This window comes from Balaenoptera borealis (genome assembly GCF_965194805.1).
Source record: "Balaenoptera borealis genome assembly, chromosome: 5".
Taxonomy (NCBI): domain Eukaryota; kingdom Metazoa; phylum Chordata; class Mammalia; order Artiodactyla; family Balaenopteridae; genus Balaenoptera; species Balaenoptera borealis.
In genome coordinates this window covers 47,599,495-47,625,290 of record NC_138862.1, presented here as the reverse complement: position 1 = coordinate 47,625,290, position 25,796 = coordinate 47,599,495, and the positions used below count along the sequence as shown (strand labels likewise).

General features: G+C 39.1%; 2 protein-coding genes across 6 annotated transcripts in view; one reads left to right on the top strand and one right to left on the bottom strand.

The window, feature by feature from the left end:
- The window catches only part of COL8A1 (collagen type VIII alpha 1 chain), a 156,253-nt gene that overhangs the window by 26,372 nt on the left and 104,085 nt on the right, over window positions 1-25,796 (bottom strand). The window lies entirely within an intron of this gene.
- LOC309628821 (uncharacterized protein) overlaps window positions 1-25,796 on the top strand; it is a 70,939-nt gene that overhangs the window by 40,671 nt on the left and 4,472 nt on the right. The window contains exon 3 of one of the 2 annotated variants that reach the window (XR_014244728.1): window positions 4,665-10,893. Coding sequence is in view for 1 of the 2 variants with exons in the window: in XM_082392245.1 (XP_082248371.1) it covers window positions 8,818-8,915 (98 nt within the window). In the remaining variant the exon portion in view is untranslated. The remainder of the gene's footprint in view (window positions 1-4,664; window positions 10,894-25,796) is intronic. The other variant, XM_082392245.1, reaches the window with a different exon arrangement.

The following is a 25,796-nucleotide window of genomic DNA, read 5'->3' as shown; positions in this document are numbered from 1 at the left end:
CATCCACCTGTAGTTTTCGATGTGGACATAGTGGTACAGAGACACAAAGCCTGGCTATTTGCTTGGTTCTGAGTTCTGACTGGGTAGAGAAACGGGTATTTCCAGGACCTGTTAAAGGAACTTTTGGATTGAACATAAAAAATGTAATTATGTATTACAATTTACATGAGAATTTTCCTTCAAAGAGCTCAAGTTACTATAAAGTTAATTTAAAATAAAGATCCTCAAAATAAAGATCTTTTGTGACTAGAAATTATAATAGGTAGCCTGAATTTTAATTTACTTTGTGTCCTGTCAGATTCATGAAACATACAGGTATAGACAACAATCAGAGCAGAAACAATATACTAAAGCTCAGCAGAATTCTGTTAGAGGAGGGTTTGACTCACTCCTGGCTACCAGTGACCTTAACATCTGGAATAGTCTCACTGTGAAATGGAAACCAGACATTATTCTTTGTTCCGACACTGGCACTACCAGGGGTTAATTGAAGTCTTGTCATTAATTCATTGAACACATATTTTGTAATGGCTGAGAATGTTTTAGGCACTGCCAATTCTATTATTAATAAAAATATTAAGAGTAAAAAAACTTGAATAAATGTTTACCAAGTGCCAGACACTGTGCTAGGTGCTTTACATAAATTATCCCATTTAATACAATCCCAACAACTATGGGAGGTAGGTGCTATTATATTTATTTTGCAGGCATGGAAATGAGTGCCCAAAGAGGCAGAGTGTGTGTGTGTGTGTGTGGGGGGGGATATATATATATATATATATATATATATATATACACACATATATATGTATATATATATATATATACACACATATATATGTATATATATGTGTGTATATATATGTATACACACATATATATGTGTGTATATATATATATATATATATATATATATATACACACATATATATGTTATATATAATCTTTTGTATCTTGGCTTTTGTAAATAAGACTGATAGTACATTTCTTTTTAACTGCTGAATACCACAGTTTATTTATCAATGTTCTCCTTTTAGAAAAAAATTTTTATTTTATATTGGAATATACTTGATTTACAATGTTGTGCTAGTTTCAGATGTACAGCAATGTGATTTAATTATACATATACATATATCCATTCTTTTTCAGATTCTTTTCCCACATAGGTTGTTACAGAGTTCAGTGTGCTCCTTTTAAAACCACATTTTTGACTTTCCAAACTTCTCCCCTGACTTAAACTGCAAATGGACTCTGCTAGCAGCAATCAGGTAATTTAAGAAACCAGTGTCGGAGGGTATTCATGACTGACAGTGGTGTCATTGGGTTACTCTTCCTGGATAAGACATTTGTCTTTTAATAAAGTTCCCATCACCTCAAGGAGGACTCTGTGACGAGGAAGTCCAGGAGCGTGAGAATCACTAGGGAGATCTTTGGGGCAAGGTGGCCTCTGGATGCCTCTCGGATCACACCAGAAGGGCACCTCATCCCCAGAGAAGGGGCAAGTTAAGATTCCTTGAACACCAGCCTAATGCCACACTTTGGACCATTAGCACCTTCACAGTTAGCATGCTGGGATTCATGACTGGAAAACACAGAAGAGGACCTGGCTCACTCGCCGCTGTGCAAGATTAACATAAATCACAAACCCAGCTTGACGAGCTAGGAAGGTTATAGCTCAAATATGCCTGTTTTGTAGAATGCACCCTAGGCTGGAGGAGTGTTAATTTCAAATAGAGTTTACTTTGCCTGGTATCTATTTGTTCAGAATTTATTAAAGGATACTTTTTTTTTTTTGCCTCACCTGGGTAATGACGGTCATTATGGACTCCTGAGCTACTGAATGTTTCTGAACGGCTGAATCGTTACATTTAGCCTAGTGATGCTGAAACTATACTTCTAGTTAGAATTAGTGTATTATGTTATAATTATTTTAAAGTTGATGATCATTGTATGTATAATGTGAGAAAGGAATTCTTCTTCTGACTCCATTTAACCTTATTAGAGTGTGATTCTATAAATATTATCATTGAAAAAGATGTAAATCAGAGCACAGTACTCTTCTGCTGAAATCCCTCCAATGTCTTCCTATTATTCTTTGCACAAAGTCCAAACTCCCTTCATTGCTTTCAGACCTTGATCTCATCTGGTCCCTGCCTGTCCCTCATTCCACCTCTACCTGTTGATTAAGGGCCAGACACGCTGACCTCCTCCATTCATTGAATTCACCAATTTGCTTCTGCCAGGGCCTATGCACAAGCTGTTCCTTCTGCCTGAATGGTCTTTTCCCAACTCTGGCATGGCTAGCTCCTTTTCGTGTCATGCAAGTCTCAGCTAAATGCCATCCCCCAGAAAAGCTTTCCTTGACCACTCTGGCCGAGGCAATGTTCAAATCTGGTCATTCTCTGTCACACTGCCACATTCATAACATTTCTCAATAGCTGAAATTATCTTGCTCATTTATTATATTCATTGTCTATTCCTCCTGCTATGTCTATAAAGTTTGTGAGAGAAGGAACCTGGCCTGTCTCATTCAACATGCTGTTTCCCAGCGGCTGGCACGTAGTTCGTGCTCAATAAAAATCTGGAGAATGACTGATTGAACGGATGATACCATGGATGGTAATCATCGTTCTCAGGGTATGGTTCTGTGTCTTGTGAGTGTGTGTTCCTGCATGTGTACACCTCTTGGGGGAAGCACTTTGCTGTTCTCTCTTTTGTTGTCACCTCTGCTACCAGGTAGCACGTGGCAGTACATTGGCTACTTTAATTTCTTTATTCCCTAGGGCTTAGCGCAACGTTTGGCACATAATAATTATTTCATGTTGTTGAGTGAATGGATAAGTTTGTAGGCAATGCTGATGAATCGCTTTAAAAAACAGCCTATGCCATGTTGGCATATAATCCAACCTCATGAGCATTGGTCTCTAGTGAAGCTGCAGTCTCACTAGCCTTCCAAAGTCCCTGCTGACTCATTCTGCTTCTCCAGTGAGCCTAGGAATGGAGGGCAGCCTGCCAAGGAGGCAGATAGCAGGATGGCTGCCCTTACTGAGAAGCCTTGTCGATCCAGCTTCCCTGGCAAAATGATGGCAGTCTACATCAGGGGTTCGCCCCATGGTTCTACGTTCTGGGAAGTTTTGGAAGAATAGGATAAAGACTGACAGTTATTGAATGCCCACCATGTGCTAGGCAGTATGTTAGGTGCTAGACATATATCATCTTAATCGTGACAACACTACTGTGAAGAGTTGCTTTTAGTTTTTAAAAATAGGTGAGGAGCCAGAGATTCAGAATATTGAGTTACTTGCCCAACTTTACATAGGCGATAGTGGCAGAACTAGGATTGCAACTTCTTTCTGACTCCAAATGCTGCGCCCTTTGTACCACAGGCACCGTAAAAACAACCAAATAGCAACAGAGTCCCCTCCTGCATGATTCATTTGGGTTAATAAAGCCCTCTTCTGAAATGCAAATGCTCTCGGATAAAGTTATCCGATTAAGTCATTCACATACTTGTGTTAATAATTTTGAGAAGATGAACTTTTACCTATCCTCTAACGGAAGTCATTATCCTATGAGAAGGTACAGGTTGGAATGGAGGGCTGGAGAATTTCTGAGAGGGTGACCCCTCAGGGAGGAGCAGACGTGGGTGGGGTGAGAGTCTCTGGGCGATGAGAAGGGAAAGGGTGGTGGTCTGAGGACTGTGTCACGCTGGGTCTACCTGACATTTTGTATCAGGTATTTGGAAGGCAGTTTACTGGGAGGTCTGACCGGAGGATGGTAAGTGTGAGACAAGGCATGGCAGGGTGGTTACATGTATGGGATCTAAACCAGATACTTAGGGTTAAATTCTCCCTCTGTCACTCACGGTCTGGGTGACCTTGGGCAAGTTACTTACCTCTCTGCACCCGCCACTCTTTACCTATAAAAAATGGTGATAACTAGTGTTATATATTACACTTGGGTGTTGTAAAGAGTAAGTGAAGTTTTCCCGTATACAGTGCTCTGAACAGTGCTTGGAGTTAGTGATTCATAAATGTCAGCCCTTGGTGTGCAACTGCCCATGCCACCTGAAGGCCTCACTCTGCCATCAGCTGATTATAAACTGTGAGTCTCATGTGGTCATTTTAGTACGTGTAGAATCAGACCAGATGGTTTGGTGCTTGATGGTGGGGACAACTGGGGTAAAAAAAAAAAAAAGTCTCTTTTCGAGCTGCTTAGCTCTCTAGAGTTTGGGTTTGTGGGGTTCCTTATATCCAGGAATGTAGTACATTTCTGGCTAATATTTGCCCTTGCAACTCTACTATTAATTTACCTTAATGTCACCAGTTACTTTTTCAGTTTGAGAAAAGGAAAAATTTCAACTATTTGAAATACTTAATAATAATAGTTAATCTCATTTGAGATGAAACTAGTTATGTGCCAATTTCAATCAAATTTTAGTTATGTGCAGACGAGTTTCCATTGTATTTTACAAATTATGACAATCTCCTTATATCACAATCAAGAGGAGAATGGGGCAACATTCCTTTCACAGATCCTGGAATTTGAAATTATTCTAGTGTTGGTTTCTCACGCTGATTCTGAGATATATGTCTTATTATTATCGTTAATATTATCTTGCTTCTAGCTCCTTTATTTTGGGACATCTGCTTTGTCTTTTGTAGTAACTTGCACTTCCATACTTTGCACGTTGTGATTCGAGATGCAGTGGCAGGATGCATTATACATTGATCTGCTTTTTGATAATCAACTTAAATGGTGATGATGGGCTGCAATGTACTTGGGTTGGAGCAAAATGTTCATCCTAATGAAATGTAACTTTATGAAAGAAACGCTCCTAATCCTCTCAAGGACTGAGCCAGATCATCAAAGGTAAATGGGAGGTATTTGAGGTTTCTTTTCTTCTTTCTTTCTCTTCCCCTCCCCCCAAAAAAAACATGTTGGGTCCACCAACTGTTACCAAGAGCATTATTAAAAATCATGTCAGCTCAGAGTTATTGTTGTTTCTGAAGAAAATATAAATGTATTTATTTTTAAATCTGGACATATGAAGTTTTAAAAATATTGTTGTAAAGTTCTCCTGGCTACTTTTCCTTAGCTCTTTTCCAAGTTTTGGGCTGGAGAAACTTAAAAATGTCTCCGTGCCAAAGTTAAATATTAAATGAAAACCTTGTGTCTGAGGAGCTCCAGGATTTATAAACTGTGGCAAAATTGGTAAGATCTCAAATCACCAGAGAAAGAAATTTCTAAAGGGAATGGGGTTGCATTGTAAATGGTGTCAGTTCTGAGCTGTGGTATAAAACCCACAGGGAAAAGATGGACCATGGCTCATTTTAGGCTTGGAGGAGGCACCATCTCTTTGAAGTTATCAAGGTCCTTACTTATTGTTGAGCTAGTACACAAAAAATATTTGAAAGAGTTAAAGAAGTTAGTACTTTACACAAATGTGCAATGTGATATCACAAGAAAGTCTCCCTCCCTAAGAAGACATCATCTTTAACTATCAGTAGCACTGGCTTCCTAAAGTCAAATCCAGTTATTATGGTGAATATTAATTTTAGTAGTACCATATTTTTCCTCAAGATTTATTATCTTCTCTCTCAAGGAAAACACTAGGGGAAATTGAATTATCCATGAAAGATTATACAATGAACCAGGAATATAAAAGTTTAGTTTTCATTTCTTAGTTAATTCTAGTGATAATTTGCTTCCCAGCGATTGGTCGAGATGTTTGAGTTTCAGTTCTTCCTTCCGAAGTGTATTGCAGTGACTGGGGGCCATGTACTGAGAGGGGCCTTCAAGGCAGAGAGGGCCTGTGGGCTGGGGATTCTGAACCACCTGGATTTGGATCCTGGCTCTGCCACTTACCAGCTGTGTAACCGAGGAACCTCCATTTCTTAGCCTGGAAAGTGGGAATAATAATTCTTATTGAGATCATAGTAGATAATAAATGTCTTATAGTGACTTGGTAAGTAGCAGAAACTCAAAAGAGGGTAGCTATCATGATAAGCATTTATATAGCTTTTCATTCTTGCTATTGCCATAGTTCATAATATCCAATAGGATATTAATATATCTTTTATCAACCAATTCGGGTATCTTAGGCACATCCATAAATAAAACCATCCTTAAAAGAAATAATCTGCCCTGGGTTTGTTGAGCTAGCATCTGATATTTACATATGCTTGCATTGAATTGTGTTTGAAACACCTTCCTGAAACAAAAATGTAATTTTGATGTTTCTGAGTAGGCATCAGAAGAGAAATCTGTTGTGTTGGATTGAGGATATTAAGGTATTGAGGATCTCTAGAAGAAATAAAATGAGATATTAATAAATTAAGGAAAAACTATAACAGGCCAATGAGACTGTGTGGAGAAATATACAAAAGAAATAAGAGGAAACTATGAAATGTTAACATTCTTAGACTGGAAGCCAAGAACATGGATACAACCAAAAGGAGTTAACGGAACAACTGAACATTACTCTGGTTACTTTGCCAGCAGGAACCCCTGCCTTATGCTAATGATATTACAATGAGAAGCCCACATGCCGATGGAGTAAACAGTAACTAGAAGTAGTACCATGAGTGCTCCAAGCTTCACTGTGAAGAATGGCCTGGGGAGGAGTCCGGGAAGGGTTCCTACAGCAAAGGTTAAGATCATGAAGGAAGGAATTTAGACTCCAAAAAGGATTTAAACTGGTGTGTGTGCTTTGGAACATTTTGGATACGCAGTCCTGCTGTAATTTCCTCTGGCTTCATTGCATAAACAAAAAAACACATGCTTGAGGGTTCCCATTGAACTATCTGTCCCACTAGATACCCTTTGCTGAATGGATGTGATGTTGGTCTGGGACTTGTGCAGTTTATTCCCTTGGTGTTTGTTGGTGTGACTTTGATCAATTGTGGCAGACTACAGCTAAGATTGTGGTCCCTGCTCCTTAAATTCTTAGAAGGGTGAAGCCTGCTAAGAGTAGGGAGGAAGATAGTGAGTCAGCTGATTCTGTGATAGCCAAGACCTTGTCTCTGAACCATATTTTCATGACATAACTTATTATGTTGCTTACACTTGGTGGCTAATGCAGCAGGTATAACATTCTATTATTTCTGGTTTTATTTTGTTAACTAATATTATCAATAACTATTCTCTTAACCGTAAAGAAAAAATATGGTTAACTACTTTATCAATCCCTAAAAATACAACTATTTTATGTGCTGAAAGAAACCATATTTGTTCTTAAATTATGGGATGGTTTGGCATGACAGCTAACATTCATGGAGAATTTACTATTTGCCAGGCAGTACTGAAAACATTTTATATTAATTCATTTAACCACCTTGTGTTGATTAACTTATTTAATCCTCAGAAAATTCCCCCTGATACAGAAACTATTATCAAAATCATTCCTATTTACCTGTGAGGAAACTGGGGCATAAAGAGTTTAACAAGTAAAAAGCCCCACAGACAGTAAGTAGCTGGATTGGGATTTGAACTCAGGGAGGCTGCCTCCAGGGTCTAGGCACTTAACTATTATACATCACCTCTTTGAATAGGAATTTTGAATATAGAATAGACTTTGGAACATACATAAACTTTCCATGTGAATGCCCGCCCACAATGGTTGAATTTGGAATTTTTATGCAAATGTTATTCTGCTCTTTATATTCATTGAGCTTCCAGATTAAAACTAAGGGTTATTGAAGAATATGGCAAAACTTTATTTATTTAAAAACTTCTGAACACCTCTTATATGTAAGGTACTCTAATAAGAACTGAAAATAAAGAAAAGTAAGACAAAACCCCTAATCTTTTGTGAACCTTAAAGACAAGAGAATAAATAAATTTTCAAAATACAAAGTTCCTCTTAAAAAAAAAAAAAGTCCCAATAGCTGTTGAGAGAATTTGAGGCTGTTATGGTTTCCTTGAACTCCTTTTTTTTTTTTTTTTAATGATGCAGTATTCAACAATTTATCTTAAAAATGACTTTAATAATTTTAGCATCGGTAAAAAAAACCACTGCTAATACACAAATTGAAAAGGACTTAATACCAAGTCCTTGGTTCCACATTGCACTTCATGGTGACAACTATTGGAAGCTTTTCTCATCCCACAGCAAACAGAAAGTCCCAGGTCAGCCAAAGAGACACCCACTCTTCCAGGTCAAACCTCCAACTACTAGGGGCAAATGCATGGTTGCTGGGTGAAGCAGGGCCGAGCAGATGGTGAGTAATAGCTGAGCTGGCCAGTCCCTGGGTGGTAGACCATCCCAAGAAGTAGTAGAATGTGTTGCTAGTGCACAGACTCTAGTGCCAGTGTTCAAATCCCAGCTCTGAATCTTATTACCTACATGACCTTGGGCAAGGCTTATCTTTTTTCCAAAATCTTTTTATGCCTCACTTTCCTCCTCTATAAAATGAAGATAATAATAATAGCTACTTTGTAGGGCTTTTGTGCAGATTAAATAAGTAAATATAGGTAAAACTCTTAGAATAATGTCTAGCACAGAGTAAGTGCGATATAAGTATTAGCTGTTTTTATTGTTGTTATCATTACTGACAGAGGCAGAAGTGGATCCAGGGCACTAGACAGGAGGGAGAATCACAGTCTACCTCACTTGAAACAAATGTAAACCCAAGGAGCCCACTCTTCCCTCCCTCCCATCTCCCAGAGTACATTTCTCCAGCTCTTACTTGTTTCATCTTCTAAGGAAATTTATGACAACGAAATATGTACTTATACTCCCTCCTTTTAATTAAGTTATTTCCATGTTAGATAATAATCCATTGTTAATGATGTCTCCTTTTGAATATTTAACAGATTTTGTTTCTTCATTGGCTTTGGACCATGGAAACTGGAGCGGGAAATCAGATGACTGTACTTGCAATTCAAAGAGCAAACTGAATAATCCTCAGTGATACTGAGGTGGAGATGCCTTGCCTTATGAGAAACCATGGATCTTGAGCCTCTAGTTCTAAATATCCTTCTGAGATGTCTTTCCCTGTTACTTGGAAATGATGGATAAAACATGTCCAGTATAAGGTCAATTCTTACTTAGCCGTTACAATAAAGGGGACATTAAGTCCAAGTACTACCTGGATCAGGCCAAGAGGGGCCTCTGCTCTGACCTTCCTGAAGCTGTGCCTTCTCCACATGCCATGGGGTGAGGAGCCCAGGGATTGTGCTGTCCAGAGCCTACTTTCTTCTAGACCATGCTCGGGTACACATACCCTAGAATTCTCTAACTGGATGATCTTGAGTTCTTTCTAGTGACTTCACAGGCTTCTTCTCAGGGCTCAGTCTCATGAGATGGACTGTCCCCCTGGGGTGTACACCTCTGGGTCCAACATGGGGCCAGGGAGCAGCTGTTTGTTAGTGGTTGTGAATGGGGTTGGCTGTGCAGGTGGCGTCTTCACATGCCTGTTGTGAATCCTCTTGTGGTCCATGGCTGAGCTGGAGGTGGGAACAAATGAGCCAGGGGTAGGCTGGCCTCCCTGCACCTCTGCATTCCTGTGCAGCACTTCAAGGAGTCTGAGAATTCCAAATCTGAATGTGGCCTTTCAGATTGCTATGAATGTATATTTGCCAAGGCAGAGGATAAAACATAAGCTATTTAACAGTTTGTTAGCTTGACCCACAACTTTATATATATAGATATTTCTTTTTAATGTGGACCATTTTATTTATTTATTTATTTTTAAAATTTATTATTATTTATTTATTTATTTATTTATTTATTTTTGGCTGTGTTGGGTCTTCGTTTCTGTGCAAGGGCTTTCTCTAGTTGCGGCAAGCGGGGGCCACTCTTCATCGCGACACGCGAGCCTCTCACTATCGTGGCCTCTCTTGTTGCGGAGCACAGGCTCCAGACGCGCAGGCTCAGTAGTTTGGCTCACGGGCTTAGTTGCTCTGCAGCATGTGGGATCCTCCCAGACCAGGGCTCGAACCCGTGTCCCCTGCACTGGCAGGCAGACTCTCAACCACTGCGCCACCAGGGAAGCCCCTTATTTATTTTTAAACATTATTTATTTGTTTTAGGCTGCGTTGGGTCTTCGTTGCTGCGCGCGGGCTTTCTCTAGTTGTGGTGAGCGGGGGCTACTCTTCGATGCGGTGCGCAGGCTTCTCATTGTGGTGGCTTCTCATGTTGCGGAGCACGGGCTCTAGGCGTGCGGGCTTCAGTAGTTGTGGCACACGGGCTCAGTAGTTGTGGCTCGCGGGCTCTAGAGCGCAGGCTTTGTTGCTCCGCGGCATGTGGGATCTTCCCGGACCAGAGCTTGAACCCGTGTCCCCTGCATTGGCAGGCGGATTCTTAACCACTGTGCCACCAGGGAAGCCTAATGTGGACCATTTTAAAAGTCTTTATTGAATTTGTTACAAAATTGCTTCTGTTTTATGTTTTGGTTTTTCCGCCATGAGGCTCTTAGCTCCCTGACGGGATCAAAAGCGCACTCCCTGCATTGGAAGGCGAAGTCTTAACCACTGGACCGCCAGGGAAGTCCCGATCCATAACTTTTAAATACTTAAATGTATGGTATGAGGGCCTCCACTTGTACTTTTGCCCAAAGCATCACAAATGTTAGGAGTGGGCCTGATTAACATGGATACACATAAAAAATTCCATGCTAAAATGTCCATGATTTTCTTTGCTGACACAGAAGCGCCCAAGAAACAGAGCAGGCTGTTCAAAAGCAGAAGCCGAGGAGGACTAACAAAATACCAGGGATGGCTATCCATTACCATTTTTCTTCTTTTTTTTTTTATCTTGCAAATGAGATCTCTGGAAAGGGAAATATGATTATAATTTATAAATCAAAACCAATAATGGGAAGTTTCACTGGAAGAAAAAGCAGAAGAAAGCAGAGGGAAAATCCCCAGACATCAGTTGCACCAAACATGGTATGTATCTGCTCTCTGTCAGCCAAAGCTTGGTGTCAGAAAATTATTGCTGGAATATCTGGAATTCTTAATTCCAGGAAACCTGGGGGCTTCTGGGCAGCATGTGCGAAGTTAAGAGGCAGGAAATAGTTCATCTTCTGTGAAAGTCACAAGAACAAAGAACAAGGTATTAGCAAGCTAGTGACTAGGCGTGGCCAAGTGAGTCTGTTTTCTTCTTTTCATGTTTCTTATGTTTTCTCTAAATGTCTGAAGCCAAAGCTTTTTGGAGAAGGAGAGTGCATCTTCCTTCTCCCCTCTGAGTTCCTGGGGGAAGGTTGCCTGTGCCTACTTGGCGTGGTGGTGTTTCTGGCGTGCACACAGCTGCCAACCACTCCTGACTCATCTTCAACACAGGCTGCTCATTTATTCCTGGGCCACATGGAGGACTAGCAAAAGCTAGTGTAGAAGAAACTTAGTCTTAGATTCTTTCCATTTAGATTTCAATCCTGAGGACCACCTGGGGACTCCTTTGATGAGCCTCTTCATTTACAGTCATTGTGGCCTCTGGCAAATCACTGAATCTCAAGAAGCCTCAGTTTCTTAGGTGTATCATGAGAATAATGACAACCTACCTTAGAGGATCATTGTGAAAACTGCCAACAAAGTGCCTAGTTTACAATAGATGCTTCCCAAAATGTTTTGGAGCCTCTTCCAAATAATGTAGTATTTTAAAATTGGTCTACATTTATATCAGACACATATTGTTTCTTTTTATATTTAAATACAACTCTTACGTAAATAAATTTTAAATTATTATCTAAATAAATTCAAATTATTATTTAAATACACTTCTACCTGTACCCCTCCTGGAGTTTATTCCATCACTGTCTCTACATACATGTCTGGCGTATAGTTCTAGAGGGTAGGTCTAGGAGAAGGGCCAAAATGAAACTAGAGGATGTCGTTTGATTATTTTCTGCCTGTCTTCCAAGGAACTCCTGAGTTAAAAATGCATCTGGCTCCCATTTCCTGCAGAATTTTGCTTATTTGAAATGTTCAAGAAATCAACTGATCCGACTTCAAACAGACTAGGTTCTGCTGGCCTTGGAAAAGCCCAAACCCCTGTTTGTGTCACTCCCAAGTCTGGACTTCACAAGCAGCCAGTTCCTTTCATACCTTAGTAAAGGACTTCTTTTTGGCTGTGTACTCTCTGTGCTGAGCCAAGTGTCAGGCTGGGAATTGAGGCAATAAATCTCTGTGAGTCTTCATATTTGGAATTTCTCCTGTTGCTTCTGATAAGGAAATGACAGAGTCTCTCAGCTCTATGCATGAACCTCAGAGAAATTTGTAATCCAAATCATGTTTTGCTCACGAAATGGAAACAAAAAGTGCTAAACCTGGCTTTGAGTTAACCCAGATGGTTTTGAAGGCCTGGGTAGTGGACAAGGAAATTATCTTTGTTGACTGAACTTGCAAAATTTAAAAATGAAAACAAATTTCTCTCTATCTTTTTAAAAATTCTGATTAAATCTTTCTTAATGGGTGGGGTGGATGGCAGCAAAATTCTTCCAAGGTGAAGGTCTTTGCAAAGAATCTTCGCCTTCCTGTAGTAAGAAGAGACCTCACTGTTGGTTGCATGCCCTCCTCTGCCCCTTCCCACATTTACTTTGGTACTTCCAAGTTTCGTACTAAGCCTCAAAGACTGGCTGAAGTGAATATGATTGGTGACCAGCAATTTCTCAGAAATGGAAAGATTTTCCCATAATCTATCCACATTCTCTGAGATGACTAATGAAGCCAGCCCAGGTCTGGCTAACTCCCTGAGTGATCATAGCAAAAAGATATTCTCAAAATAAAACAAGAAAAACTTTTTCTTAAATGTTTCTAGTTGATTTTGAGTATGTTCTATCCAACAGCATCCCTGACAACATTCATTTCTGGCATTTCAGTGCAAGTGGTAAAAATGACTTGGAACAAAAAGCTTCATTCAGCAGCAGTCCCTTGGCCCTAGCTATTGTTTGCCTGAGACCCACTACCATAAATGAAGAGGGGGAGGTTGATTTGATCATCCACGGTCCGAATCCTGCCAGAGTTTGGTTGGCATTGATATGACATCAACTAGCTAGTGGCCTTTTTCAAAGGACCCGTGGTTTTGAGCTATACCATGTGAGAAACCCATTTAAAAATGAGTTTCTTTCTCTCTCCTGAGACTACATTCAGTTCCTGATTTTGATTTTGTTGGCATAGTGTAAAATGGTCAATGATCCTGACACATTCACCATTTGGAGTGAACTGGTCTACCCATTCTTCTTACTACTGATAGGGATAGAATAGCATAGTTACACAGGTAGTTGTAGAAGTCCCAGTAGGGGACTATAGATAGAGAGGGAAACCTAGGAAACTTTGGGAGACCACTGTAAGTTAATGATCGCTCAAGAAAGCTATTGGAATGTCGTGGAACGAAGCAGGCTTGCTTAACTATAAAGCCATAAATAAAAGCACGAGATATGCCCCAGACCATTAGGTGGAAGAAAAATGTCACCACCCTTCTACTGATTTGAATAAGAGCTATGATAATCCTAGTTTGACCTCATAGGGTCAGACACTCTCCTGCCTGATACGAAGGAAGAACTAGTGATGTAAGCCTCATGTCTACTCGAAGAAGGCAGTCTTTCTTTCCCTTCCCCCTTTCCTTTGACTATAAAATTGTAGCCCACTTAATCCTCAGGGCAGAGCTCCCTTGCCTGCCCGCTTGTGTCCCTTACAAGCATCCTATGTTAATGAATCTACTTCTTGCCTATCACTTTGCCTCTTGCTGAATTCCTTCTGTGCTGAGACAAAAAGAACCTGAGCCTCAGTAAGTCCAGACACCAGATGAGTGATTCTAATTAAAGGACCGTGGGTTCGAGCCCCAATCTGGGTTTAGGCTGGGTTCGAGTCCCGTTACGGGGGTTCAAGTCCAAATCTGAGGTGCACGGTATCACTATTGAAGCAATCAGCTTGAGTTTCATTGATTTAACTAGCTCTTTTGGTGTCATGTAGGTACAGCTTTTTAAACTAGTAAAGCAGGCATTATGTGGCTAACAAAAACACTGGTTAATCTAAAAATCATGTACATTTAATCTTGGAATATGTTTTTTACTTATGTTTGAACATGGGTGTGTCTGATGTCCTAAGAATTCATTTCAAAGGAAATATTGATGCCCTAGAGTGAAAAATCTTCCAGACTTTCCATTTTAACTCTTACTTGGTTCTCCCTTTTTCTCCTGTCCAGTCTCTGACTTGGGACAAGGTAGATCAGGAAAGCAGCTTCAGGACATTTCTGGGTTAGAAGTCTTTCTTTCACTTTTTTATACTTATCATAATAAATTTTGGAAGTTCTGAGAGAACGAAGAAATTATATAGCAAACACAACTTCTTTACTTTGCATTTACTATGCGTTTTTAACATACATTCAGTTAAATATTTAAATATTTCCTTGGTGTCTATTGTGAGTCAGGCATTAAAGATACAGTGACAAGTAAGACTTGCAAGATTTCTATTCTCATGGAGCTTAAATTTTAGTGAAGGGAGTCAGACAAAAAAACCAAACCAGATAACTTTAGAGGCAAATACTGTAAAGAAAAGGAACAGGATCTGGTGATGGGATGGGTGTGAAACTGATGCTACTTTACCTTTGAATGTAACAAAGGAACCAGTCAGGTGACACTTTGGACAGTGTGGGAGCAGAGTGCCCAGCGGGTGCCAAGGCTAATAATAGTCCTTTATTATGAGGATTAAATGAGTTAATATGTGTAGAGTGCTTACAACAGTTCCTGGCATCCATCAATGCTCACTGCTTTTCATTCTTTAAATAGTCCTTGAGTATCTACCAGGTTCCAGCCTTAGTGCTAGGTGCAGGGAATTAGGGCTGGAGACAGTCCTGACTTTAGGGACCTTGCTCCAGACTCCAGTGCAGTGATTCCCAATGTGTGGTGTGCAGAACATCTGCATCTTACTCATTGGCCTTCCTTGTTCCCAATCTCCTTCCCCACGGAGTCTGACTAGATAGGCTTGGGAAGTGGACCAAAAAACCAAATTTTCTATAAGCTTGCTCCAGTTGATGGTTAGGCCCTCTAAAGTTTGAGAAGTATGACCCTACTGCATGGATTGTGACTAATTGGTTCTCTTTAATACGTTACCTGTTATAGCATCAAATATGAGCAATTGCCCCAGTGTAAGGAGTACTTCACAGTGCTCGAGAGTAGCTCTGCCCAGTCTCCGGAGCCATAAATATCATGGGATTATGTTTCACAGTTAACATCCTGTAATCCCTAGACCTAATTTTTTTTGGTTGATCTTGAGCTGGCTGGGGATGTGTGTGTTTTGGATTAACCTGCTTTTGGCCATGGTTTGGAAGGTTTGCCTGACACTCTTAAGTGTCTTTTAAAACCTGCCAAAGGGAAAAAAAAAAAGCCTTTTACCTTTTAGGAAGAATGTGCCAACCAATGTTTGCCAAAGGCTCTTGTATCCTGGAAGAAATTCTATTAGTAAGTAGATTAGCCTAACTGAAATTCCTCCCCTGGGCTCCTCCCCATACCTATTTTTAAAGTGTAATGTCACCAAAAAGGGAGATGGGAAAGATTTATTTTCTCTCCTCTTAGCTTTCTAATAGAATGTATCCTATTCATTTTCTCACTTTAGAATGACTTATACACATTTCTAAAAGGTCTTAGAGTCAAGGGTCTCAAAGAACACTGGATACAAGGACAGATTCATGCTGATCCACTTGAGGTTGAGTGATAACAGCCTCTAAAATCCAGAACAGATTCCAGGCAAGCCTATGCCTTAGATATGTGAGGCTTCTGTTTTCTCATCAAATACTTTCCTAAAAGGACGTTTCCTTTTTTGTTTCTTATTTTTCTCTTTACTAGCTTCAATCCATAGCAACTCAATAGCTACGGCCAGATAGAATGAGAGCAATGGAAAAAAGACTGCCCTTGAGCTTGAGGTCAGAACTGGTAAGGGTGAATGTATTAATGTAAAAAAAAAAAATTTTTTTTTAAGAAGACGGAACAGATGTAAATTTAAGGCAAATTAGAATCATAGAATCTTAGAACTGAGTGGGTGGTCAAAAGAAATCAAATTTTGTGGTTGCCAGCCTGTCAATTATTCAATTTTTTGTTTAACTCTTCAGTTTGATGATGCCCCCTCGACAAAGACTATGAAGACTGGGTGAAATATGTCGGCTACGTAAAAACTGGTGAAACTCAAGATAAAGATCTGTTAATGCTCAGTCAGTGCCAATGAATGTTATAAATATGCAGGGCAATGAGAACCCAGTGCTGACACCAGAGAAAAAGAGTGCATTATACAAGAGCTGCTCCCCCTGAAAGAAAATTTTCTCTTGTAATTTTTATTAGATTTCAGCTGACAATGTGGCTTTTTACATAAAAACAATTAGAAAGAGAAGATTCGTTTCTACTTTCTATTTTTTCCTTTGACTTAGCAATTTATTCCAGCTTTTCTCCATTCATTCAACAAAGATTTGCTGAGAGCTAACTGTGTGCCAGGTACAGTTCTAATTGCTGGGGACACAGCAATAAAGAAGATGGAAAGGTCCCTGTCTTTATATGCCATTAGAATTTCATGTCTTCATCTATAAAAAATCGTAGCTAATTAGTATCCATCATACAAACTAAAATGTTGAAAAGGAGGCATTCTCTGAAAAAGGGGGACCTGGCAAAGGAACCACATTTCCTTGGAATTTGGTGTCCCTTCAGTTTTCTCTACATATAAGTAAAATAATTCCTGTATCCATTTTTAAAATACTGTTTACTTAGTTTTGGTTCTATCCAGATTTACGGTGATTTTGGCTAAGTCTCTGTACCCCCAAAGGGTTTTCTTGCTCTTAGCAATCATATATGGGTGATGTGATGGCACTGTCCCCAGATCTTTGCGGCCACACTCAGTACAACACAGCTGCCTGGAAGTTCAAGACTCTGGTTCCCACAAAAGAGCCACTGGCTCACAAACCAAGGACATTTCTTCCCTGTTTCCACTGTAACATTCTTTCCCAAGAGTATAAATCTCAGGCCAGTATTTAACATTCCTTTGAACTGAACCATGGACTTTTACCTTACTTCTTGAAAGAGTGGAGAGCTAGGCTTCCATTATGCGTATTTATAAACATGTCCTAGACAGAAAGCATGATTTTATAATTCTCCAGTCATGGGTCTTTGAAACTATTTTACAAAAGAATATTTTGAAACATCACACTGGATCAGGCTGATTGTCTGGTTCAGAATTCTGTCTCAGAGTGGGGGTCCACATGGTGGTGGAATATCACTGTTGCTAAACATGGCTCAACCTTAAAAAGCTGGTGACATATCCCATATCCTCTTGAATTAAAAATTCCTTTCACTTTAAAAAATTAATTCTGAAATGATTAACTAACATGATTAGAGGATTATAAGTTTTAAAAAACTAATTCTACCCCAGGCTTCCCTATTTTGGAAAATGGTATTACCACTTATCTATCTGGTTGCTCAGGCTCAAAGTTTAGGATATGTTCCTTTTTTTTTTTTTTTGCATCAAAAATTCTGAGACCTTATATAGTCCTTTTAAAATTTAATATTTATTTTGACAAATGCATAATATTTTGAATTTAAGTTTTGAGGAAAGTTATGGTTATATGACATTGCATGGATCACAAAGAATAATGTTGAAAACTAATCCTATTTCCCTAAAAAATCGTTTCTCAAAGTTACTGCGGTTTTTAAAGTCTGACCTTACTTGGACAGCAACAGTCTTTCCTTCTTCCTCCCTCCCTTCCTCCCTCCCTCCCTTCTTTCATGGTAGGAACAGATAACGTAAGACCTACCCTCTTAAGTTTTTAAAGGTATAGTACAGTATCATTAACCATAAACAAAATGTCCTTCAGCAGATCTCTAGAACTTATTCATCTCGCGTAGCTGACACTTTTATACCCACTGAACAGCACGTCCCCATTTCCCCTGCCCCCAGCCCCTGACAACCACCATTCTATTCCTGTTTGTATGAGTTTGACTATTCTAAATACTGAGGAAACATTTTTCATATCAGCAAGTTTTAGGATCTCTCTATAAAAACGTATCCTGAGTCACAATTATTTAGGTACCATCACCTTATTTTGAGGATCTTTATTTTAAAAATAACTTTATAGAAACTTGAGCTCTTTGAAGGAAAATTCTCATGTAAATTGTAATACATAATTACATTCTATGTGTTCAATCCAAAAGATCCTTTAATAGGTGCTGGAAATACCCATTTTTCTACTGAGTCAGAACTCCAATCAAATAACCAACCTTTGTGTTTCTGTACCACTAGTATTTTGGTTTGATAACCATCCTGTAGAGTTTGGTTTATTGAGGTTAGAAATGGTTTGGTAACTGAGAAGTCTTAGATTAAGGAGTTAAAAGGCTTAGCAGTGAGCAGGTTTTTAAATCCAAGGAAATCTCTGATAAAAGAAGTCTGGAGTGAGGGGGGTTGGACCTCAATCCACCAGCAAAGATTCGACTTTTCTGCAGGAGTGCTTTGGTGAGGACTCTTGGAAGGCAGGGATATACAAGGGTGCAGAGTACAGGTGCACAAGCCAAGTGCAGCACTCAGGAAGAGAAGTGAAACATAGATCTCCCTGATTGAGCTCTTTACTTCTCTGCATTCACCATGAGTCTTATTATTACTACAAACACGTCTGCATAATAGACCAGGAGATCTAACCTGCTGTTCTGTCTCCTTTCCCATGTGCAGGACAATTTGAGAACAACAAGTATGGTTACTTTCCATTATCTCCCTATTTGCTCTTGTGACCACATTCACTAGGTAACTTGAGCAGGTCTCAAAAATTTAATCTGGCTTTAAAGAACTTCAAACCACGTGAACTACATTTTAATTTTTTTTACTTTATAGATGAAGAAAGTGGGGCCCAGAGAGGTTAAGCAACCTGTCCAAAGTTGCACAGCAAGTTGGAAGTTAATTCCAAGTGGTGCTGTTTTTGTTGCATTGTGGTGTCTTTGTGTAGGTAGATACATTTCTTTAGTTATTATACATGAGCTGATTTCATTTGGAAGAATCAGAAAAAATTAATTCTTCAGTATATATTTCATAAAAATTTTCAGACCCATATCTGGGAACTGGTAACTATTCACAGTAGTATCCCTTATCTGTGGGGGATATGGTCCAAGAACCCCAGTGGATGCCTGAAACCTTGGATAGTACCAAACACTATGTATTATATTTTTTCCTATACTTACATACCTATGATAAAGTTTAATTTATAAATTAGTCACAGTAAGAGATTAACAACAATAACTAATAATAAAATAGAACAATTATATGGTTTAATGAAAGCTACGTGAATGTGGTTGCTCAAAATATCTTATTGTACAAAGTCAATGTCTTTTCCATCTTAATTAAGTACTTATCACACACTGTGGCCATAATTTTTGCAGTTTAAGGTGTGACAGCAAAACTAGCATGGATTTCTTTTTCCTTCTTCACAATTTCACAGATAGAAAATTTGTTCTTTCTGTAGATCTTAGCAACCTCAGCATATGATTTTTTTCTTTCCTTATTAAGTCAAGAACTTCCCCTTTTTCATTTAGAAGAAGCACTTCATGGCTTTTCTTTGGCATATCCGAGATGCCAGCATCACTACTCTGGGGCTTTGAGGTCATTATTAGGTAAAATAAGGGTGACTTGAACACAAGCACTGAGATACTGCCACGGTTGATCTGATAACTGAACCAGCTACTAAATGACTAACTGATGGGACAAAGGGATGATTAATATCCTGGGTGGGTCGGAGCGAGAGGGCATGAGATTTCATCATGCTACTCAGAACGGCATGCAATTTAAAACGTATGAATTGTTTATTTCTGGAATTTTCCATTTGATGTTTTCAGATGGTGGTTGACTGTAACAAACTGCAGAAAAGAAAACCATGGTAAAGGTGGGACTACTGCGCAGGTACCAATTGTTTCCATTACCTGTGTATTTAAATTGCTGATATAAGAGAATATCTCTCCAGGAGCTGTCTAGGTTCAATTCCAGCTCTACCACTCTACCTCAGGCAAGTTTCTTAATTTCTTTGTACATCTGTAGTTGTATTTCCTGTCTATGAAGTGGGCATAATAATTGTATCTGTCTTATTGGGTTGCTGCGAATAACTGAACATAGATACAGTATTAGAACAGCGCCTAGCACATAGTAAGTGATATACGCCTGTTTATTTCTACAGTGCCTAGGTACAAGTGTAGATAAGACCAACATACTTTAGAGCTTGTTCTCAGAAGTTCTCATCTTGAACAGTTTGGTAAAAAGTAGTAGTTTCCAAATTAAAGCATCATTTCATTCCGCAGTCTCTAGATGCAGTAATTCAAAGCCATCACTAGATGGCAGTTGTGATCCATTGTGACTTCAGAAGCAGGAGGTTTTAACAGATGGTTCAAACCCTAGAATTTGTTTTCTGTGCCCTGCAGCGTTGTGAACTCAGGCTGTCCCTTGCCCACAACGTGGGCCTTTAACAGAACTGTTAGGGTGAGCAAACTCTGCCTTCTGTGGCCACTCTTGGGACTCACCCAAAGGCACACAGTCTTCCTGATGGCAGCTTCACAGAAGCCTGGGTTTATTTGCCTCCACCCTACTGTGAATTTACTGTCTGCCAGGTGGCAAGAGGACAGTGTCAGGATACCCTGTGTTAAGAAGATTAATCACTGGTTCTCAAAGTCTGGTGCACCCCCCCCCCCCCCCGTAGCAGCCTCAGCATCACCTGGGAAATTATACAAAATACAAATTCTTGGGCCACATCTCAGACCCGCTGACCAGGAATCAGTTTTCAGAAGCCCACCTGATGGTTCTGATCCCTGCTGAAGTTTGAGAACCACTGAGATGAACCAATGTTTAGCATCATATAAATGTTAGCACTGAGTGGGTCCTCAGAGAATATTTTGCCCAACTCATTCATTTTGCTAAGAAGGAGAGTGAGTCCAGGCAGTTAAATGACTCACTGAAGACCATAGGGTTAGTCTTGTGGCAGAGCCAGGGCCCAGGGCTGCCAAGTTGTATCCCCCAGCTCTCCCACTATATCCTTCACCCCTTTTCCCCTTCAAAACTGAGGCCACTAGATACACATTCTAGACTGATAACTACTTATGAAGAAAAAAATCACTTATTTTTTTATATAGGAGTTCATTCATTTCAATAGGTGTTTCTATAGAGATACAAAAATATGTGTGTGAGATGCATTGAGTGTGATGCACTTTCAGTTCCATGTGTACATGCGTGCATGTGCATGCGTGCATGTGTGTGTTAGATGGGAGGGGGGGAAATCAAGTAAAAAAAAGTCATGTCTCAGTTGCTAGAAGAGGCATATTGCAGGGCACCCTGGGTAATGGGTGAATGCAACTAAGTCAGGAGCAGGGATGAGGGAAGACAAGTAAGAGGAGGGAATTTCATAGCTGAACCCTGGCTGATGGGTTCACCAGGGGAAGTAGGAAAAGAACATTTGGAAAGAGGGGTCAGCATGTGCCATGAAACAGTGAGGGGAATCTCAAGAGTTTGGTTTGACTGAGGGGAAGGGTGTGTTTGGAGGAGTCATCGTGTTTTAAATAATAATATCACTACCAGGACTATCTGACACTTAGTGAATGTTAACTATGTGCCAAGCACTGAACTAAGCACTTTACAACTGTTATTGATTTAATCCTTAAACAGCTTTGCGAGAATCTACTCTTCTTCCTATTTTATAGATGACAGTACAAGTACATGCATTGTCCTATTTTCCTTAAAATCAAGTGTTATTATTTCAGTTTCTTAGACAAACTTAGAAAAAGAGTCTTAATATTTACTTGTTCCAGGACAATCTCCATAATGTGTAGTATATATTTTGGGGGGATGAGGAATATGTTTTTAATACATATAATTTTATTATAAGCATATTTTTCATAAATGCATAAAATCAGGAAGATTTTGACACCCTTTCTTTTTTAACTCAAGGAATGAATGTCCCATTATTCTTTGGTCTATCAGCAACTGTGGAAGTAGCCAGGATAATAGATGTTTTGTGTCTGAAAAGTGGATTCTTTGGTCTATCAGCAACTGTGGAAGTAGCCAGGATAATAGATGTTTTGTGTCTGAAAAGTGGCAAAGAAAGCTCCTTTCAATTATTTGACTCACTGAAGAAAGGAAGCTGAGTAATGAGTGAGTGATCTAGTCTGAAATCATTGGCTTTGTTATGCTTTTGGTTTTTACTTTATAGGCATTCACTGTGAATGTGTTTTTCATATATTATATGAATATTAGCCAATATTAGTATATTTTCTTCCTTGCCGAGGAGTACCCACAACCAAACTATCAAGTTCTGGTAGGATTTGAAATACCTACTCCTTCCTGTGAAAGCTTACAGGAATTCCTGGATACTTTGGGATATTTTTCAGTGGTTTCACTTTTTCCTGAGAAAATAATTTATCCTTCTTAGTTTTCTCATCTGTAAAATACTGTTATTGGATGAGATAGTCTAGAAGGCCCCTTTCAGCTCTAATGGTCTGTGGATTTATGATTTAATGATTAAATGGCACAAGGAACTCATTTCTGAGTTTTCTTTGTAGTAAAATTTTAGTGTTGTTGTCATAAAAGAAGTTAGCAGACTATTTCTCCATGAATATTTGAAAGAGATGCCTAAAACAGCTCTATATTTCACTTTTTAGCATCACTAAGACCCTATCCTGCTCAAAGATATGATTGTATAATATATTCTCACATGACATTTTACACATCTTAAGGTCTAAGGCCAGTTTTAAGTAGATACCATTAGAAATGATTTATGGTCAGTTTGTTTTATGGTGAAGAGGTACACTTTACATGATGCTCTGCTTTTCTGATTGCTGTCATAACAACTTTGAGCTTTAAGAGCTCATATTACAACCTTGATCTATCTTTATACTCATGTTCACAGCTGAGGGTAAATTGCTTTCTCAAGAGAATCTAGAAAACCCAATCTAGCTTTCACCCTCACTGTCTAGAGAAACTGAGTAGTCCACAGGTTGCTTTATCTTGAATCAAAGGAAGGGCAATAATGACTGGAAAGAAGAACCTATAAAATATATTATTATTTTAAAATTTTGTGATTGAGAACAAAATTTGCATTTTATGCTCCCCCCAAGATAATTTTTGCCTTTCTCATTTGCAATCAATTTTGGAATTGATTACAATAAATTTTCTATTCACTTATTATAAAAGCAATACCTGTTTATTCTGGAATTATTACAAAAAAGTATAAATAAGTAAAGAAATATCTAAAATTCTGCCACCTAGAGTTGGCTATTGTTAATATTTTTTTAAATTTCTTTCCAGGTAAGCATGAACATTAAGAAACTGGCAATAAGTTATATATTTTGAAATCTTTAAAAATATTAATATGTAATTAGCTTACATACACAATTTTTAATGTCAACCTTCAAAGGTAATATATTATTTTTATTGTATAAAAAGTTATAAAACTCTTCAGTTTTCACTGTTTTGTGATTTTCAGTGCCATTTTGATTTAGATCCCCTTTTTGTTTATTTGGCTTCATTTCTTCTTTTTCCAGAAAATATTTAAGGTAATTTCAGCCTACTTTCCTCCAAGTGGGTATTATGCATAGAGGAAAACAAAGCTCTGAAACTCATATTATATAGTTTTGTTTTACATGAGACCTTTGCTTTATAAATAACGGGTAAGTTTTAACACACTGGAGAACATTGCTATAAAGATTTCTATCGTAACATAAAGAAACCTTTAGAAAGTGAAGAGTAACTCCTCCTTCATATAATCTTGTTTATAAGCATGTATTTTTCAAAAACATGCTCACAAGTCTACCAATTTGTGTCCTCTTGGAGGGCAGAGCTCTGCTCTTATTGCCCAATATTCCCTCATATTCTAATACTGTCTCCATAGCTCACATTGTGACTTCAAACAGCACTGACCTAAGAGGCAGTAATGGTTAAGAATTTTTAACCATTAAAAGTTGGTTCTGCTCCCTGTTGCTAATTTTCAAATCCCTAAATGAGATAATCTTGGTCTAACTCTCAGTATAGTGCCTGAGACCACATAATAAATGCCAAATAGATTTTACTTTTCAGTAGTCTGGGCTAATTTTTTTTTTTTTTTACATCTTTATTTGAGTATAATTGCTTTACAATTGTGTGTTAGTTTCTGCTTTATAACAAAGTGAGTCAGCTATATGTATATATATATACCCATATCTCCTCCCTCTTGCGTCTCCCTCCCACCCTCCCTATCCCACCCCTCTAGGTGGTCACAAAGCGCCAAGCTGATCTCCCTGTGCTATGCGGCTGCTTCCCACTAGCTATCTATTTTACATTTGATAGTTTATATATGTCCATGCCACTCTCTCACTTCGTCCCAGCTTACCCTTCCCTCTCCCCGTGTCCTCAATTCCATTCTCTAGATATGCGTCTTTATTCTTGTCCTGCCCCTAGGTTCTTCATAACGTTTTTTTTTTTTAGATTCCATATATATGTGTTAGCATATGGTATTTGTTTTTCTCTTTCTGACTTATTTCACTCTGTATGACAGTCTCTAGGTCCATCCACCTCACTACAAATAACTCAATTTCGTTTCTTTTTATGGCTGAGTAATATTCCATTGTATATATGTGCCACATCTTCTTTATCCATTCATTTGTCGATGGACACTTAGGTTGCTTCCATGTCCTGGCTATTGTAAATAGAGCTGCAATGAACACTGTGGTACATGACTCTTTTTGAAGTATGGTTTTCTCAGGGTATATGCCCAGTAGTGGGATTGCTGGGTCGTATGGTAGTTCTAGTTTTAGTTTTTTAACGAACCTCCACACTGTTCTCCATAGTAGCTGTATCAATTTACATTCCCACCAACAGTGCAGGAGGGTTCCCTTTTCTCCACACCCTCTCCAGCATTTATTGTTTGTAGATTTTTTGATGATGGCCATTCTGACTGGTGTGAGGTGATACCTCATTGTAGTTTTGATTTACATTTCTTTAATCATTAGTGATGTTGAGCATCCTTTCATGTGTTTGTTGGCAATCTGTATATCTTCTTTGGAGAAATATCTATTTAGGTCTTCTGCCCATTTCTGGACTGGGTTGTTTGTTTTTTTGTTATTGAGCTGCATGAGCAGCTTGTATATTTTGGAGATTAATCCTTGGTCAGTTGCTTCATTTGCAAATATTTTCTCCCATTCTGAGGGTTGTCTTTTCGTCTTGTTTATGGTTTCTTTTGCTGTGCAAAAGGTTTTAAGTTTCATTAGGTCCCATTTGTTTATTTTTGTTTTTATTTCCATTTCTCTAGGAGGTGGGTCAAAAAGGATCTTGCTGTGATTTATGTCATAGAGTGTTCTTCCTATGTTTTCCTCTAAGAGTTTTATAGTGTCTGGCCTTATATGTAGGTCTTTGATCCATTTGGAGTTTATTTTTGTGTATGGTGTTAGGAAGTGTTCTAATTTCATTCTTTTTTTTTTTTTTTAATTTTATAGCTACTTTATTTATTTATTTATTTATTTTTGGCTGTGTTGGGTCTTTGGTTCGTGCGAGGGCTTTCTCTAGTTACGGCAAGTGGGGACCACTCTTCATCGCGGTGCGGGGACCGCTTTTCATCGCGGTGCGTGGGCCTTTCACTATCGCGGCCCCTCCCGTTGCGGGGCACAGGCTCCAGACGCGCAGGCTCAGCAGCCGTGGCTCACGGGCCCAGCCGCTCCGCGGCATGTGGGATCTTCCCAGACCAGGGCTCGAACCCGTGTCCCCCGCATTAGCAGGCAGACTCCCAACCACTGCGCCGCCAGGGAAACCCTAATTTCGTTCTTTTATATGTAGCTGTCCAGTTTTCCCAGCACCACTTATTGAAGAGGCTGTCTTTTCTCCATTGT